A 16,694-nucleotide genomic window follows, 5' to 3' on the forward strand; every position below is an offset into this window, starting at 1 on the left:
AACCTGCAGCCCATTATAAACTTAAAGCACTGTGATATTCAATTGAATGAAATTGAATTTATTCTCATAAATTTCACAAGAAATCCAAATGCAATGCATATCACTGGACAAAAAAAGTAAAACAAGACAAATCAAAATATCATCTGAAAGAAATCATACTTCCGTAGTCAATGCATTTCCAGTGTGGAGGGACATTTTGTAATGATTGCTTATTTTGCACAGATATCAACTCTAAAAAAAATAATCTGCGTTTGACCTTGTAAACCAAACTGCAGCAATGACACGTCGCAGCTCTGAGATTAGCTAGCATAAGTGTGGCGGCATGTTTTTCCCCATGAATCACATAAAACATGACTTGATAAGTATTTTCATCTCAATAAAGACAAAATAATGACCCCAACAAAATATAAAATGGGAGCAAAGTGCTCAACTGCATAGACAATTGCGGATGCGATTGTAACATTATCTCCTAAAATCTGACTTGCTGGCAATACGGCTAAACCGTGCGCTCTGCGAATGAAACAACGTCGTCCCCCGTATCTACTTCACATTTTTATCAACAAGTTATCAACATGCAATAATTCATGTCGTTTTCAAGTCGCCTTCCACGAATGCAGGGAAAGGAAAGTTACACAAGGGTATAGAGATTACAGACAAAAAGAACAATACATGAGCATATAAACGTAAGAAATTTCAGTGTTTTAACAAGTTTTCAGGTTATTACTCGTATTACTAGTTACAACCACTCACTAAGCTTGGAAGTGGTAATGAGATTCCATTTTTTTATTCTGCTTCTAAAGGCGAAGTAACATGTAATTATACTGTTGTGAAGAATTGAAGAAAATATAATATTACAAAAAGTTAAAAATCTGTGGAATTTCATGTATAGGATACTACATCATGATTATCTGGAAAAGATGAAGGGGATGATATAGCTTTGGTTTAAATGGAGATTCAGATTTTAACTTTTTGCGAGAGAATTAGAAACCATTTTATATGAAAGAGAATAGTTCCAGGGGGAATTGAAAATTCATTTGATGTTAATCGGTTTTGGAATTGTTGAGATATCCAACATCCAACAACAATGTAGGTCCTGCAAAAGGTGGGACCAACATTTTATCATGCAAGACTTCTTTGCCTTTCCTTGTTATTTGATAGGATTATAGAGTTCCAGCAGTCCAGTTGAGCTGCAGTCTAGCTTTGTTGAGGGAAAGAAGAGAGTTGTTTACTTGGCTGGATCAATGAAAAGATACACTGTCCTTTAGTATCTTCTATCTTATCTTAATGATCATCGCTTTTACTCAAACAAAAATCCGTGTTTATTTACGTTGATGAAGGGCAATTTGTCATTCAAATGCAATTAAACAATTCGACGCAAAAATCATTGATGTGAAGAAATATGCACTACCCGCTGCTATAAAAGGGATCAGAGCCATCATTGGCTATATAATATATCGGACGGAACCTTGGTAGTCAAGTGGTAATAACGCCTGTCTAGCAATCACTAGGTCATGGGTTCTAATCCCATCCGTGTATGTATGCCCATGATTTTTCCTGGTCATTATTCCAACACTGAATAATTGATGTTTATTTACGGTGATTAGGGAGAATCTGCAAATCAGTTGCAATTAATAACTTTTGTATAAAAATTGTACCAAATTATGCCTTGTATTTTTGTTCTTCTTTTCTTGTTCTCTGCCCGATCATAGTGACGGAACTATTTTTTCTTTCAGCTTGTACTTTTCTTTCTCTATCAATGTCAGTTACTTTGACCATGATGCCAAGGGGTTGAGTTTCTCTTTCAAAGTTCAAAGTTCTAATTCATTTCCATTTTTCGACAATACATGTGATATTATTTCTCGATATCTCTCTCTGCAGCACGGGAGTGTATGCCCGCTCGCTATATCCTTTGCTTCATGGGGTTTTTGGGATTCGCAATCGTCTACGCTCTACGCGTGACGGTAAGCATAAGCGTTCCCGCCATGATCAACTCCACCTATTCATCGGAGAGCGACCCCAACGGCACCGGGGAGTACTGTCAAGCTTCGGATGCAAATTCAAGCCGTTGTAATGCGGTAAGTCTTTAACGTTCTGCCAGGTGGTGTCACGTCCCCCCTGTAGTACTATTAACTGACTTTCTATAGAGACTGAGCCTTATACAAACGAAAACATACAGGTGAAAAGAAAGAAAGAAAGAAAAAGGAAATGACGGGTGCGGTAAAGTGCATGCATGGTATTCACTTGAGTCCACTCATGTTACATGTTACATCTGAAGAATTTTAGGATGATTTTAAGATCTCTATAAAGAAATTATTTAACATGGCATTCCACGTGAAACCAGCACAGAGCAATGAAGCTGATATTCCATGCTTTTTATGATATCTTTCCAAATCATTGTCATGAATTGTATTACAGCAAAGAACAGATAGGAAGAATAGCTCATAGTATTTTCATGATCAAGAAAGTTTTTGTTTATGACTCTAAACATCTTCAAACTTCACAGTTATAATTTCAGATCGACATAATCATCTAGCACGTTTTAACAGATTAATATTCATCTAACACTTCAACAATTGATGGATTAGAGGTGGGAGTATGAAGTTTTTCTCTAGCTGTAAGGCTGGTAACCTTCGATTCCTGATCATTTTCTCTTTAGAATTATCCATAATCCATGATTCACAATACTTATGTTAGATATTAGATAATAATAAATAATACTTGTGAAAGTGGCTTCTTATAAAGCCAAGAAGTCTCCCAAAACTGATGCTCATGACGCTGTAAAACATGAATACAGTATGCAGCGTAAACCTTGTATACAGTGTACAAACTTGCATAAAGTGTCTATGGCATGCCTGACTATTGACCCTGACAGCTAAGATGTTAATAGGGTGCTTTAGATTTGCAACGTGGACGTTAATAGGAAAAGTACATCCCCCACTCCGAACAAAAGAAAAACGGTTCTGCGCATGCGCAAGACCGCTTATCAAAATCGATCTCGCGTCGTCTGAGTTTTCACGTCGGTTCTGGGCCATTCTATAGAGTTCGATCAAATTCCCGACGCAGGCAGCTACTTAATGCGACAATGATTATAACGGGGGGGGGGGGGGTGCCGTTTAACTCTTTATACGCTGGGTCTTCGCAAAAAAAAAAACAAACAAACAAACTAAAGCAACGTTGCAACACTACACAGGGAGAGGAGAACGGCGAACGCATTCGTCTTAACGTCCGCGTCTAATATCTAAAGCTCCCTATTTACTCCATGCATCTATTTTTCTCGTATCAGGACACAGGGGAATATGAATGGGACAGCAGCACTCAGGAGCTTATCCTCGCCGGATTCTTCTACGGTTACCTTTTCACTCAGCTCCCCGGGGGCTGGATGGCCGACAAGTTCGGCGGCAAGTACCTCTTTGCCTTCGGGGTTTTGTGCACCTGTCTCTGCTCACTGGCCTTCCCGTTTCTTGCCCGGGTGGGCGTGGCCGCCGTCTTTACCTCGCGAGTAATCAGTGGACTTGGCGAGGTGGGCGCGGTCACTCATGTGCCCTTGCTTTTTTTTATTTTTTATTTTAAAGTAATGATCTGCACGTCTTACTAGTACTTTGCCACGTTTATTGTTCTGTTTATTTTCATTCCGTACATTCTGTACGTTCTATACCTTTCTCATCGTTTTACTCCTGTCTGTGTTGTCTGCCTGTCTGTCTGTCTTATTAGGCGCGGTCAGACTGGCAAAAGATCGAGAAGTTTAAGATCGCGAAGTTTGGGCCATTGGTACGCGCGCAAGCAAGAGTGCGCCGTCCGATGGCTAGTGATTGTGACGTAACAATGCACATCTGTACATGATAATGGCCTCGCGCTTCGGAGGCACCGTCCGCAAACAGATCGAGAAGTTTCGCGGGAAGTTTCGCGGAAAGTTTGCGGTCACACTGGCAAAACTTCGAGATCTTAAAGATCGCGATCTTAAACTTCGCGATCTTTTGCCAGTCTGACCGCGCCTATTGACTTCATTTCCATCGAACGCATGATTTGTCCCGATTTGAATTTGACTGGCACTGTTGTTCCTGTTCCCAGCCAATACGGTATGCTCTCAAAAAAAGAGGAATGAAACCCAAAATATACACGTGGAATGAGTCCATACAGCAGTATTATGAAACACATTAGCGAAATTCGATGGGAAGACTACTACAGTTCGTGACGTCACGGATGCATGTGAAGGAGATAAAGAAAATAATATAGAGAGAATTTCACAAAATTGCATTCTTTTTAATGCCAAGTGCACATTCCCTTGACTTGTGACTGTCTTTATGTTAAAGACATCATTTCCCTTGCTAGAAAAAAACAACAACAAAAGGATATGTTGAATTTTCTTGATATTTCTTTATTTTTTTGGTCAATAAATGACGTCACAAAGTACTGCAGTTCTCTCATCCAGCGATGACCTCACCAAATCCTTTGAGCTGATTTTCCGATTTTCCCCAAAATTCGCTGATATGTTCTGCTAATATCGACAGCTGTATTCCCTCAGTTCACATTTACAGTGTTTGTTTGTTTGTTTTTCCTTTAAAGTGGATAGCTAGTAACTGATCAGTGGGAATCAGTGGGAATGCTGGGGGATGATTGTTCCAATCCTTGTGGGATTCATCAAAAATTTTAAGAGTACATTATGAATCTATTGTTGTGTGAAAATTATTTGCTTCAGAATGGTCTCATATTCAAGTAATGTGCAGTTTAATGTTTCCAGGCTAGCATGCCTGTACAGTGACGGGGCGATTAAACTGCACATTACTTGGATATGAGACCATTCTGAAGCAAATCATTTTCACAAAGTAATATATATGTAATGTACTCTTAAATGAATCGCACAAGGATTGGAACAATCATCCCCCAACATTCCCACTGATTCCCACTGATCAGTTACTAGCCATCCACTTTAACATGTGGAATAGATGTGAATAAAAAGTGTGTCCGAGAGAAATGTATCTCAGAGCAGAACGAGAGTTGGGTCATTCTGACGCATAAAAAGTCATGGCGATGTAAATTTTCGGACCATTAATGCATTTATGATCTCATCGAACGCAGGCAATGCATGCAATGGCAGGCGTATGATAACGTACATATATAAATTTGATGTTGAATTCGCTGACTCCATTGGTTTATCTTTATGTTTCGATTTTATACTACCTGTAGTTTATCCTGTCCATACTTTATATACTTCATTGTACTGTTATCCACGTAAAATTTAGATGAATTTCTATTATATCAAGCTGAATGATTCTCGATATTCTTGTGAATGTTCTGTTGATGCGATCACTTCTGAAAATAAAAAGAATCTGACATTCTGTCATGTCTGTTGCACGGAGAAAAGAAAAATCCAGCGCTTCTAGTGAGATTAAGACTTAAACATTTTTATTCCCTGTTGCAAAGAACACAGTGTGAGAAGCACATTGTGAAATCTCTACACAATGCTAAATTTCGAGCATTTTAGCAGTGTGAACATAGTGTGAGTCATCAATTCACAGTGTGAAACAAAGCATTACTATGTGATCACTCTGTGAAAACCACATCACAGTGTGAAATCATCTTCAAGCTTTATATTCCAGCGTTTTCACATAGTCGACTATGTGAATACACTGTGAACATACTGTGGGACACTGTTCTTACCAGTAGGGTACTTGTGTTTTGCTATGTCAATATGATGCATATTGGAGTCATATGAATTTCATTCTAATCAATCATATATTTTTCCTCAATAATCTTAGACATACCACTTCATGCATCTTGAATTTTTAGTTTTCGAATCACCACTCATTACTATGTCTGACCATCTCTCACAAACCGGTAAGTTTTCAAACGAAGAACACAGCACACTCGGGCCCAGTTTCATAAAACTTGTTGTGAATAAGTGTTACAAGTTACGATAGTTGTTATAAGCTAGCGAAGTCCTTGCATCTGATTGTCTGAGAACAAATTTATCATAGAAATGTGGCAGTTGTTACTGATAAAAGATTTTTATGAAACGGGACCCTGGGGTGCACGCACAATGAACCTTTCCAAGGTATTCCCTGTCACAAATCACAATGCGCCTTTGTTATACCCTTATTGCTCTCATAGGGAATGACGTTTGCAGCCATGTACAGTATGTTTGCCATGTGGATCCCTAGCGAGGAAAGATCGCGACTACCTGTATACACATTCTCAGGTATTCAATGCAATACGCCGACAGCTCTCTGTTCAAAAGACACACAATGTGTTTATGTACAATGCACATGACGCTGTACTTACAAAAATGTTAATATCGATATCTGTTTTACAGTAAATCTACCCACGCAGGTATCTATATAAGCGCACCTACCTCCTTGATCTACCCTCTCATAACGCAATCGCACGTAAACAAACATATGAAATAATGTGCACTTTATGTTAAAACAGATAGACAGATGGATATGCAGAGGAATATTATAGGAGTGGATGTGTGCGCAAGTGCCTGTACGTGTTTGACACATAAAATCATTTTTATATGCATGATGGTAGACGTTGTCTATTATAGAATGATAACCAACCATAAATCTCGCTTCATGTCATTAAAAAAAAAATGGGGAAGGGAACAAAAGCGACAGTATTTGTGATGAAGGAATAAAAAGCAGTCTTTGGCGGTAAGAGCAACTTTTGTTTACCCCTAGACTCAGCTAACAACATACAAGAATGAAAGAAGGATATTATTCAGAGGGGTGAAGGTTCAGGTGTGAGTTTCTTCAGTTTGTCTCCCCCTACAAAATTAAATTTGTTAATTTAAAGATCAGCAGTTGCGATCTTAAAAAAAAATGAATTTTGTAGGGGGAGACAAACTGAAGAAACTCACACCTGAACATAAAAGATGTTAGGATAGCAACAGCCAATCAGGAAGCTGGATTCTTGATGTTTTAAAACAATGACACTTGCCATATTCCAGCAAGAGTTGCTATCATATCAAGTTTTGTTGTTGTTGTTTTGTTTTGTTTTGTCTTTTAAGAAATGGGACCCTGGTGTCTATATATTTTATTGACTCACTTATCTCTTCCACTGTCAACTTAATCAAATATCTCAAATTCATCTTTGTCTCTACTCTCCTTTGACTCCCGTCCTCATCATCAACCGAAACCAAATCCCCATGCTAATCATTTTTCGTTGTTTTATTGTTATTTTCCATTTCTCCCAGGATCTTGTCTGGGTAATATTCTAGGTCAGGCCGTTTCTGGCTCGCTGGCAAACTCTGACATCCTAGGCGGCTGGCCTGCTCCGTTCTTTCTCTTCGGTAACGTTCGTCAAATGATTGTCCTGTGGAAGCCCCCTCCCCCCCCCCCCCCCCCAAAAAAAAAAAGGAAAAATGATACTAATAAGTTAAAATAGAATACCCAGCGCCCCCCCCCCCCCAAAAAAAAATAATAATAATAATTGATAAAAGAAGGTGCCTGAAACTTTTTTTTTAAAAAGTTTTCATCCTATCCTAACGTTTTAGATCTTCTGATAAACTATTCTCTATTGTTTATGTAATGCGCGCCTGCTAGCAACACTTTCTTCAATCACTGCATCATCGAAATTAGGTACAATTTAATGTGTACGTAGATAAAAACAGAAGCATGCAGGCATGGTATTTCGCTTAGTGAAGTTCTTAGATTGTCAAATGTTCTGGCATGATTAGTTGCTTGTTTCAAGTTTAAACGTAAATCTATCTTTTCCCATCTTCACAGGAACTCTGGGCTTGATATGGTTCTGCGTATGGCTGTGCCTCGCTTTTGATTCTCCGGCGGATCACCCGCGAATCTCGACGGAAGAACGAAAGTATATCGAGTCTGGGATAAGCGTAAAATCGCGGGTACGTATATCGCTGAGTAGTTATAGCTCCCTCCATCTCTGGCAAAAAGAATGTCAGAAAAAAAAAAAAACAAACAAAGAGAAGAAAACGAGTGAACAAATATACAATATCGACAGAACAGGTGCTAGGTAGGTATTAAAATTTCAACGAGACAGAATAGCTATATGCTATAGAGTATAAATTAAACTCTATAATCAATGATATTTGTTTAAAATCATTTGTTGCATATAAACTGATTTGCGTCGATATCAAAAGGATATACGCAGATTTACAAATAATTCAAATTATTGGAAACCCATTGTGCTGATTTTAATGATGAGGATGAGGATTTCTTTATTGTTATCAGTAATACATTCTATCACCATTATCATTGCTAACCGATGATTACTAATTTGATTCCATTATCATGTTCTTAATATCAAAGATAAAATTAAAGTCTGAAAGTCTCACAGCTTAATATGTTTTGTATGTTAATTGTATTCACAGTCGAAATCTAAAGAAGTGCCTTGGGGAAAGATCCTAACATCGATGCCTGTATGGGCCATTGTTGTGGCACACCTGACCGCGTGCTGGTGCTACTTTACGCTCCTAACTAATTTACCCATCTACATGAACAACGTGCTCCGGCTGGATCTCACTAAAGTAAGATTTTGGTTTTTGCAACGTCTCAGACAATACACAGCCGTATCGAAGCACTATCACAGATGTACCCATATAGACAAGACCAACGGACATCGATACGAACATGCAAACACTACACTCTTGGCGCGCTTACATCACAAAAATTGAGATTCAACTTCAGTTTAGTAATCTTTGTCCCCCGAGATACTAAGATAGAATGTTAGTCTGCATAATATGAATATGACTTGCGTATCGAGGGGGAGGGTTGAGCGTTGGTTTGGAATAAGGGTGGGATGTGACAGGACGAAAAGGGTTTTCAATCGGTCAAATGACATTATATTGGGCATAATAACATTTAACATTCCACATTTGCTGCTGTTTCTACGCAACAACACACATACATGCATACTCAGACACACAAACACATTCACATGTGGCACGTGTGTACTTCTATGCATATAAATTGTATTTAACATCTATGAGTGGAATGTCGAATTTTGCTGATTTGAGTACCCTGGTATGCGTTGATGATCATGGTCTAAGTTTACATGATGTTTATAAACATTTTTTTTTTCTATGTCTCCCTTGTTGCGATCCAAGACAGGAATATTTTCAGCAGTGCCCTATGCCTTCCAATGGCTGTCTATGCTACTCGTCGGGATTCCTGCAGATCGACTTATCAACGGAGGCGCCTTACCCAGGACTACAGTTAGGAAGTTATTTGTAGTAACAGGTGATAACTCCCTCCCCCTCTTCCTGCCAGGATGATTTGTTCTGCTTGAGGCTGATGACTTTCGGTAATATAGATAATGATATGACCTTAGGTACTCTGCTTAACCGCAAGCATCTAATTACGGCTATATTCAACAACACCCAAAAGGAACAAGACCCAAGTTGTATATTCTGTTACAAATTAAGTTAATACGTGTGGATGACAATTTTTTTTTTTTTTTTGGTGTGTCTTATAATAGGGAAATGATCAAAAGAAAGAGATATCGATCCAGGTTTGCATTCATTTTACGCAATGTTTAGTAAAAAGACAAAGAGAGAGAGAGAGAGAGAGAGAGAGAGAAAAGGGTAACATGGAAACATTAATCAGCGTGCAGGCTGTTATACACGTCACATCATATTTTTTTTAAAATTATTATTATTGTACAGTTGTTATACGTTCATCAGTAAGTTGTACCCTCCTTCCTTTTTGCATTTCAGCTTGTTGTTCTGGATTTAAAATATAACTAGGTGAATGAATGCAGGAATGTTATAAAATGTATATAATATAATTTTATTTTTTTTTTTTCTCTTTCTCCAGGTCACCTAGGGTTCGGAATCACCAATGCACTGGTTGGTGTGTCTGGATGCAACAGCGCCCTCTCTGTTGTGTTTCTGTCACTCGGTCTGCTGTTTGTCGGTGTGACTTTTGGCGGCTACCTGACCAACACTCTTGACCTCGCTCCGGCCTACTCGGGAAGCATCGGTGGTCTCGTGCAGACCGCGGGTCCAGTATCGGGCATCCTCGGACCCTATGCTGTGGGTGTGCTCACTGTAGACCAGGTAGGCCTACTTCAGCAAAATCATCACTGTCTTTGTGCCAGTTAACTACTTTAGATGATGGTGATGATTATATCGATATCGATAGTTATAATATTGATATTTCTGTATGTTTCTGTGATTCTCTATGTTATTGTTATCCTATACTATTTTTAAGCCCTGACGAAGGTGGTCTCCAGGATCTGGTGATAATCCTACTGGAAAGAAAACAGTGTCACACAGTGTGTTCACAGTGTTTTCACATAGTCGACTATGTGAAAACGCTCAAATTAAACAGTGTGAAGATGATTTCACATTGTGTTGTGGTTTTCACAGAGAGTGTTCACATAGTAATGTTTTGTTTCACATTGTGAATTGATGACTCATATTGTGTTTACACTGTTAAAACGCTCGAATTTAGCAGTATGAAGAGATTTCACACTGTGTTCACTCTGTGTTCACACTGTGGCTTCTCACACTGTGGGACACTGTGTTTTTTCCAGCAGGGAAATGGGAATTGAACCCAATTATTATGTGTAGATTGAATGAATGCAGCAATATTAGTAGAAAATAACAGTGAAATTCGAGGAAATGAGGACTCTCCGTTGAAAACATTTTGGTGCCGCCGTCACTGGATGAGAACCGTGACTGTAACAGTGTGTTATGTCACTGCTCGATATGAAAATGATATGAGGAGATTTCAGCATATTTATACTTTTATATTGCATAATAAATAGCGCTTCACCTATACCTCTTTCAGAAAGCAGGAGAAATGATATGATAATGACAATGCTTAAACAAGTTGAGGGAATGTGTACTTTTAAGAAACTAGGCTTTCATATTCCTTATGATTTCTTTCAGTGTTGTTGAGTGCCCGAATTTCCTCAAACTTTGCTCATATGTTGCAGTATTAAGTATATTGCTGCATTTACTCAATCCGCACATGATATTTGCCTATCAACCCTCTTCAAGATTAACACCGACGTGGATTAAACATATAAATCCATAAATTACATCCTTTACAGAATTTACCTATATTCTCTCTCTCTCTCTCTCTCTCTCTCTCTATATATATATATATGTAAGATTATAATATATTATAATATGTTAAATATTGTTATCATACAGAAGCAACAAAAAGGAAAAATATAAGCGTTCATATGGTTCCATACTTTATTATAATTGACTTTGGGAGAAAGCTAATATCCACTCATTAATAGACGTGGATTCTTACGAAATTATCAATCGCCCTAATAACTATTTGAACAGGTATAATTATATAGCTTGGCATGCAAATTGTGCAATGCTGTTGATGGAGTTTTCTCCTGGAGATTCGTTCAAGGAAAATCGTACAATGCGTTCAAAGTTTCAGTGGCGCCATCGTTGGTTGGGAAGTGTACAGCATTTCGCGACGACACCGCAGACAACAATGTAAAGAAAGTAATAAATAATTACTTTAGAGAATCAAACGTATTCTCAAATCTCTAGATAGCAAAACGAGAGAGCACTTGATTTACCTCTGTATGAAAGGATAGGGAATAATTTTTACCCCTGACCTATCAGGAGTAAGTCTTGGGCACATCTGATTTTATTTTAATTTTCTTTACATTTTCATTATATGGAATGACGTCACGAACTATTCTGGGCATCTTATTCAAAGATGGCGGCAGCGAAATTTTAAAGAATCATAACTTTTAAGCAAATCATGCGATTTTCCTGAAACTTCACTGATGTGTCCTATTAATTTGCTACGTCATGTACTCAATCCTTGCATATGATAGTTGGCTTTCATCCCCTTATATGATGCATAATCTTCTTATTTGTTTTGTTCTTGTCATCATTCTCAATTATTTCGTCGTCCTATCTTCAAAGAACGACTTATTAGGATGGAAAAAGGTATTCTATATCGGATTTGGGATCACCGCATTCGGGGCGCTTTTCTTCGCACTATTTTCTTCCGGCGAGGAGCAACCGTGGGCCAAGGAAGACGAATGTGACAAAGATTAAAAGGAAGACCAGGGGTGTTTAATAAAGCTGTTCTTAAAAGGACTGTACAGTACTGGTTGAGGTGGGGATTCATGTTTTGAATATTCCTGAGTGAGATAATGAGAAGCCTCTTATGAAATATGAAAGAGTGTGTAATTCTAAGAAGGATTCAACGTTTATTTGATGAAAATTGGTTTTCAAATGGCTGACATATCCAAAAAAGTGATAATAATAAAAGGCGACAGGCCACGCCTTTTATTAGGATCTCTTTTTTCACCTTGTTTTTGGATATCTGAGCCATTTCAAAACCGATTTTCATCAAATAAACTTTTGATACCCGTTAGAATTGCATGCTCTTTGACATCTCATAGAGTGGTTTCTGAATATCTCGCAAAACGTTAAAAGCTAAATCCTCACCTCAACCAGAACTGTTCACACCCTTTAAAGTTACGAATGACTTGACGACTGGTGATCAGTTCTGATGTGCTATACTTATCAGAATTTTAATAATTCAGAATAAGAACTGATCACCAGTCGTTCTTAAGTCGTTCGTAACTTTAAGAAGAGCCTTTATGACCCCCCCCCCCCCCCCCGATATGAGGCTAAGCTATAACGGGATTAGAGGACTATGTTACGGAATATATGTATTACTGATAGTGTTAGTGGGATGTTGCCTCATTTTAAGGCTGACAGTATTCTATTTTTTTTTTCGGGAGGCATTAGAACGCTTCAATAATTCCCTATTTTTGCGCCAACTGGCCAAGAGCAGGGATGGATCAATCACTGTACATGATATATAATGATCTGATAAGTTCAATACTAGAGGCGATAAATCGACAAATCTGAAATTTGTCTTTGCTAGCAGCAGTAGTGCTCTTAACCAAAATTCAGTATTCTTAATCCTCCCATAACATCACGTTTCTATCCCCGCTTATGATATAACGCTTGACATGACTATAGACGAAGAACCTTGAAGTTTGCTCTGAGAGTATTTTCGTTATAAAGTTTGCCACGTCATGCACTGAGGTTCCTATTTACTTTGGACCAGGAAGACACCAGACGAGAACCTCCTCGGGTTCACTTGCATAGCTCTTAAAAAGTAACTGCTGACAAGTGACAACGTCCTGTGTTCTATAGCATGTGCTTGAATATTTGCATGTTTGTGCAAGTTCGTCTATCGAGGTTGTCGAAACTCAAATATATGAAACATGTGAACTGAAGATAATCCACACTTCAATTACTGCTAAAGCTGTGTACATGGTCTGTGCAATTTAAATAAACTGAAATGAGTGTTTTATGTATTTTTTATTTTGTTGTTACTGAGTATAGGCTTTCTTCCTGATGGGTTGTGTTCAAAGTAACAAAATTATGATATTATGTTATCACCTTTTATCTAAAGAACCCACTGAGACACGTGGGTTATATTTAACACAAAGATGATGTAACCATGCAATAAAGTAGAACAATATGCCACTAATGGAGTACCATCATAAAATATTCTAGTCAATTTACAGGCTTTCAGAGTATTACAGACGCACAAATTCATCTGTTCAAATTTGCTCGTATAAACCACAATTTCCTTGCTTTAGCTTTATTTTTATATTTTATGAATGAAATTAATCCTGTGCGTGCAATACTTATCAAGGAATTCTTCTAGCTTATAATGCATACTGAGTAGAAAAGTTTAGCACATGCTGCTCAAACACTGTCGGATGAGGATTCTCCAAAATAAAGGTAGTACACAAGTCAAGAAAAAGTTCCAAAACTATGTTAATTTTCAAGGTCATCCTTTCGTATGCAAAATGAACATCTGTTATTTTATCATCGTTTTGGACAAGAATATTTCTTCAGGCAAGTGATCACAGGGTTCATTTTAACCTAATTTGTACTACTATTTCATTCAACACTGGCAGCGCTAAACTTTTTGATACTTTTTCTCTTCCAACAATGACTTTCACACATTTGTATTATATACAACCCTACACAGAAACAGCTTCCAAGAAAATAAAATCGTAATTGTTAAATCAGATACAATCGGAGTCAGACTTTTCTGTCAAGTTGAAACAAACAAATAATTATTGTCAACAGTCGATTTTCCCGCATTGAATGACGGTTGGTTTTATTAAAATTTGCTGACAAAATAAATAGTGCTTCTACGATATATACTTAACAAAATTTTCTTGTTTTTTGTTTTGTTTTGTTATTCTTTTTGCTTCCTCTCTATCTCTTTATTCCTGCGTTATCAAAACGATTCCATTCCTTGCCATTGTAGGGTGACATTAAGAACAGGACACAGTTATCTCTATGGACGTGGGCAACTTCGCGATATTTCGTCTACAAGTAACTATCGTAAGAGAATATAAACAGAACTAACAGTTACTCCACAATTTTCGGAAACAGATCAATCCAACATCTCAACAAGAAGTTATTGTCGGAAAGATGAACATCGTATATATAATAAATGATAGAGAAAGAGAGAGTTACATGCAAAGTTATGACAGCATCGCAACCATGTTCAAAGTGTGAGCTTCCTGCTGCCAACATCGCCAGTAAGAAAAAAGAATATATATAATTATTATATATATTTGTCACATATCGGCGTATGTATATATTATACGCCGTTATGTGACCAAAAAAAAAAAGAAGAAGAAAAGAAAGGATCTGCTGTGAAATAAGCGGGATATTGCAGGAATTAGGGCACGTAGTTGCTGTGATGAAGTGCTTCCGTTGTCATGGTTGTTGCGGTCAACGGGAAACAACCATGACCTTGTAAATAATTGACTGCGGTTTTTGGCCTTTGCAGTACACGAATAACAAGTACAGCGGAATATCAATTGACAGTCGGTGTTGGTCAATATTGGATGATCATATCATAACTTATCTCTATTTAAATTTACATTCATACCACAACTAATTGCTCGTCTGTTTGTTTTTTTTTTTTTTATTTTTACGCGAGCAAATTGTAGAAAGTAAACATGCCTGAAGAATGTTTTTAAATATGATAAATTGAAAAGTATTCAGTTAATGGAAAGTGAATACAAAGAACCCTGTCGTGTTGCCACTTCAATCTGCATTTTTACTCGCCCGGATAATTAGGATGGTGCTCATAAATGCTACTCTTCTACAAGTTTTTTTTTTTTTTTTATCGTTATCAATAGATTGAGATCAGAAAGAACATCGTTATATGTTGTACCAATAAACTTGGAAGGCTACAAAAAGAAGACATTTTAGATTCCTCTCTCTAAAGCTATTATTTCATACGAAATCATCATATCGGTCACAAACAGATGTGATCTAACAGCACAAGTTGACAATAGTATACCCCAATTTAAGCCTACTTTTATGCGATCGATATGTTTTGAAAATTTGATTCGAAAGGGAGAAATTGCAGTCGGCATTTGTATACTTCCAGGAATGTGATTTCCTAACTATTGTACGTTCAGTTTCCCTACACAGGGGGATGTGTGCTCGGAGATGTAGGCCTAGTTGTGCAATAATTTGTCAAATATAATCAGATAACTGGTTAAAGACATTCGATTTTCACAAAAAAAACAACAACCCGTGACTAATATCTCTGTTTAGTATGAGCAAATTATGAAAGAAATTATCTTCAGTACCTCATTAAAGGTACTGTTTTCCACTGGGAGCAAAGGTTTAAAAAATATCAGTTACCACTTTTCATGCATATCATGTGTAGGTCAGCTGTATGAGAAAACTTCTACCATATAACAATACTGCAATAAAGCCTAAAATAATACGGAGATATTATTTTTCTCACTAAACCATATCTGTAGACGGTTTGGTCTAGAAACAATATCATCATATCTATTGTTCACATTTAGAAACAATTTTATTATAACTATTCTTCACATTTTGTATATATCTAGCAATAACATTGATTATTCTGATTTACTATTTTTTTACATTGGTTGTTTCTATCCCAAACTCACAATATACAACTATTTGAAGCACCGTAAAACGGCTTTTTATTTGTTTCATCTTCACATGGTAAACAATACCTTTAAACGTGACAGTGGTCAATGCTAGCTGACATGACGTCATCATGTCGGATTAATCGCAAATAGGATTAACCGCAAATCGTTTGATTGCATTATTGTCGTTCTCCCCTTTGTCTTGGTTTAATCGTCTTTTTAGAGTCAATCCGGAAATACACTGGAATTTCCCTTTCCCATTAATGTAAAGACTTAGAGCACCATTGGGTTCTACGCGATGGCTCTTGAGACCGTCCTGATATCCTAACGATCTTCGTCCATCGAGCTCGATCCCGACGTGGACCCCGAGCCCGAGCCCGAGCTAGACCCAGAGCCAGACCCGGAGCTATTGCTTGAGGATCCGTCCCTCCCAAGTGACGTCGTTGCTGCCAGTGAGGTTGGCTGTGTTATTACCGTAGTTGCTGCTATGGTTGTTGGTTGTGTCGTCGCTGTAACTGATCAAAATGCACATTGACAACGATTAATAGAAGAAACGCTTTCAAGACATGAATCCAACACAACGGTTACAAGAAATATAAAAAAAGAATCAAATATTATGCATATCTGCTTGGTTGTTGTATACAATTACAGTATTGTGTATAGTTTCCTTATTCATACGTACTTGTTTCATTGTGGCATATACTTACCAGGAACACTAACAATGAAGGTACAGTTGGCAGTATTACCCGACCTGTCGGTGGCCGTCGCTGTGACGACGG

At 37.7% G+C, this 16,694-nt stretch overlaps 1 protein-coding gene across 1 annotated transcript; it reads left to right on the forward strand.

The window, feature by feature from the left end:
• The first annotated feature begins 1,916 nt into the window (after positions 1-1,916).
• LOC140239848 (sialin-like) lies at positions 1,917-12,004 on the forward strand. The gene is made up of 9 exons (XM_072319671.1): positions 1,917-2,075; positions 3,284-3,520; positions 6,109-6,196; positions 7,193-7,288; positions 7,725-7,849; positions 8,336-8,491; positions 9,071-9,203; positions 9,780-10,021; positions 11,870-12,004. The coding sequence occupies exons 1-9, from the start codon at positions 1,917-1,919 to the stop codon at positions 12,002-12,004; spliced, it is 1,371 nt and encodes a 456-aa protein (XP_072175772.1).
• The last annotated feature ends 4,690 nt before the right edge of the window (positions 12,005-16,694 follow it).

The sequence above is a fragment of the Diadema setosum genome, chromosome 16 (assembly GCF_964275005.1).
Source record: "Diadema setosum chromosome 16, eeDiaSeto1, whole genome shotgun sequence".
Lineage (NCBI taxonomy): Eukaryota > Metazoa > Echinodermata > Echinoidea > Diadematoida > Diadematidae > Diadema > Diadema setosum.

Coding starts and splice junctions, on each gene's coding strand:
- LOC140239848 (XM_072319671.1), top strand. CDS start 1,917: ATGGGGTTTTTGGGATTCGCAATCGTCTACGCTCTACGCGTGACGGTA. Junction 3,521..6,108: donor TAATCAGTGGACTTGGCGAG/GTGGGCGCGGTC, acceptor TTGCTCTCATAG/GGAATGACGTTTGCAGCCAT. Junction 9,204..9,779: donor GAAGTTATTTGTAGTAACAG/GTGATAACTCCC, acceptor CTCTTTCTCCAG/GTCACCTAGGGTTCGGAATC.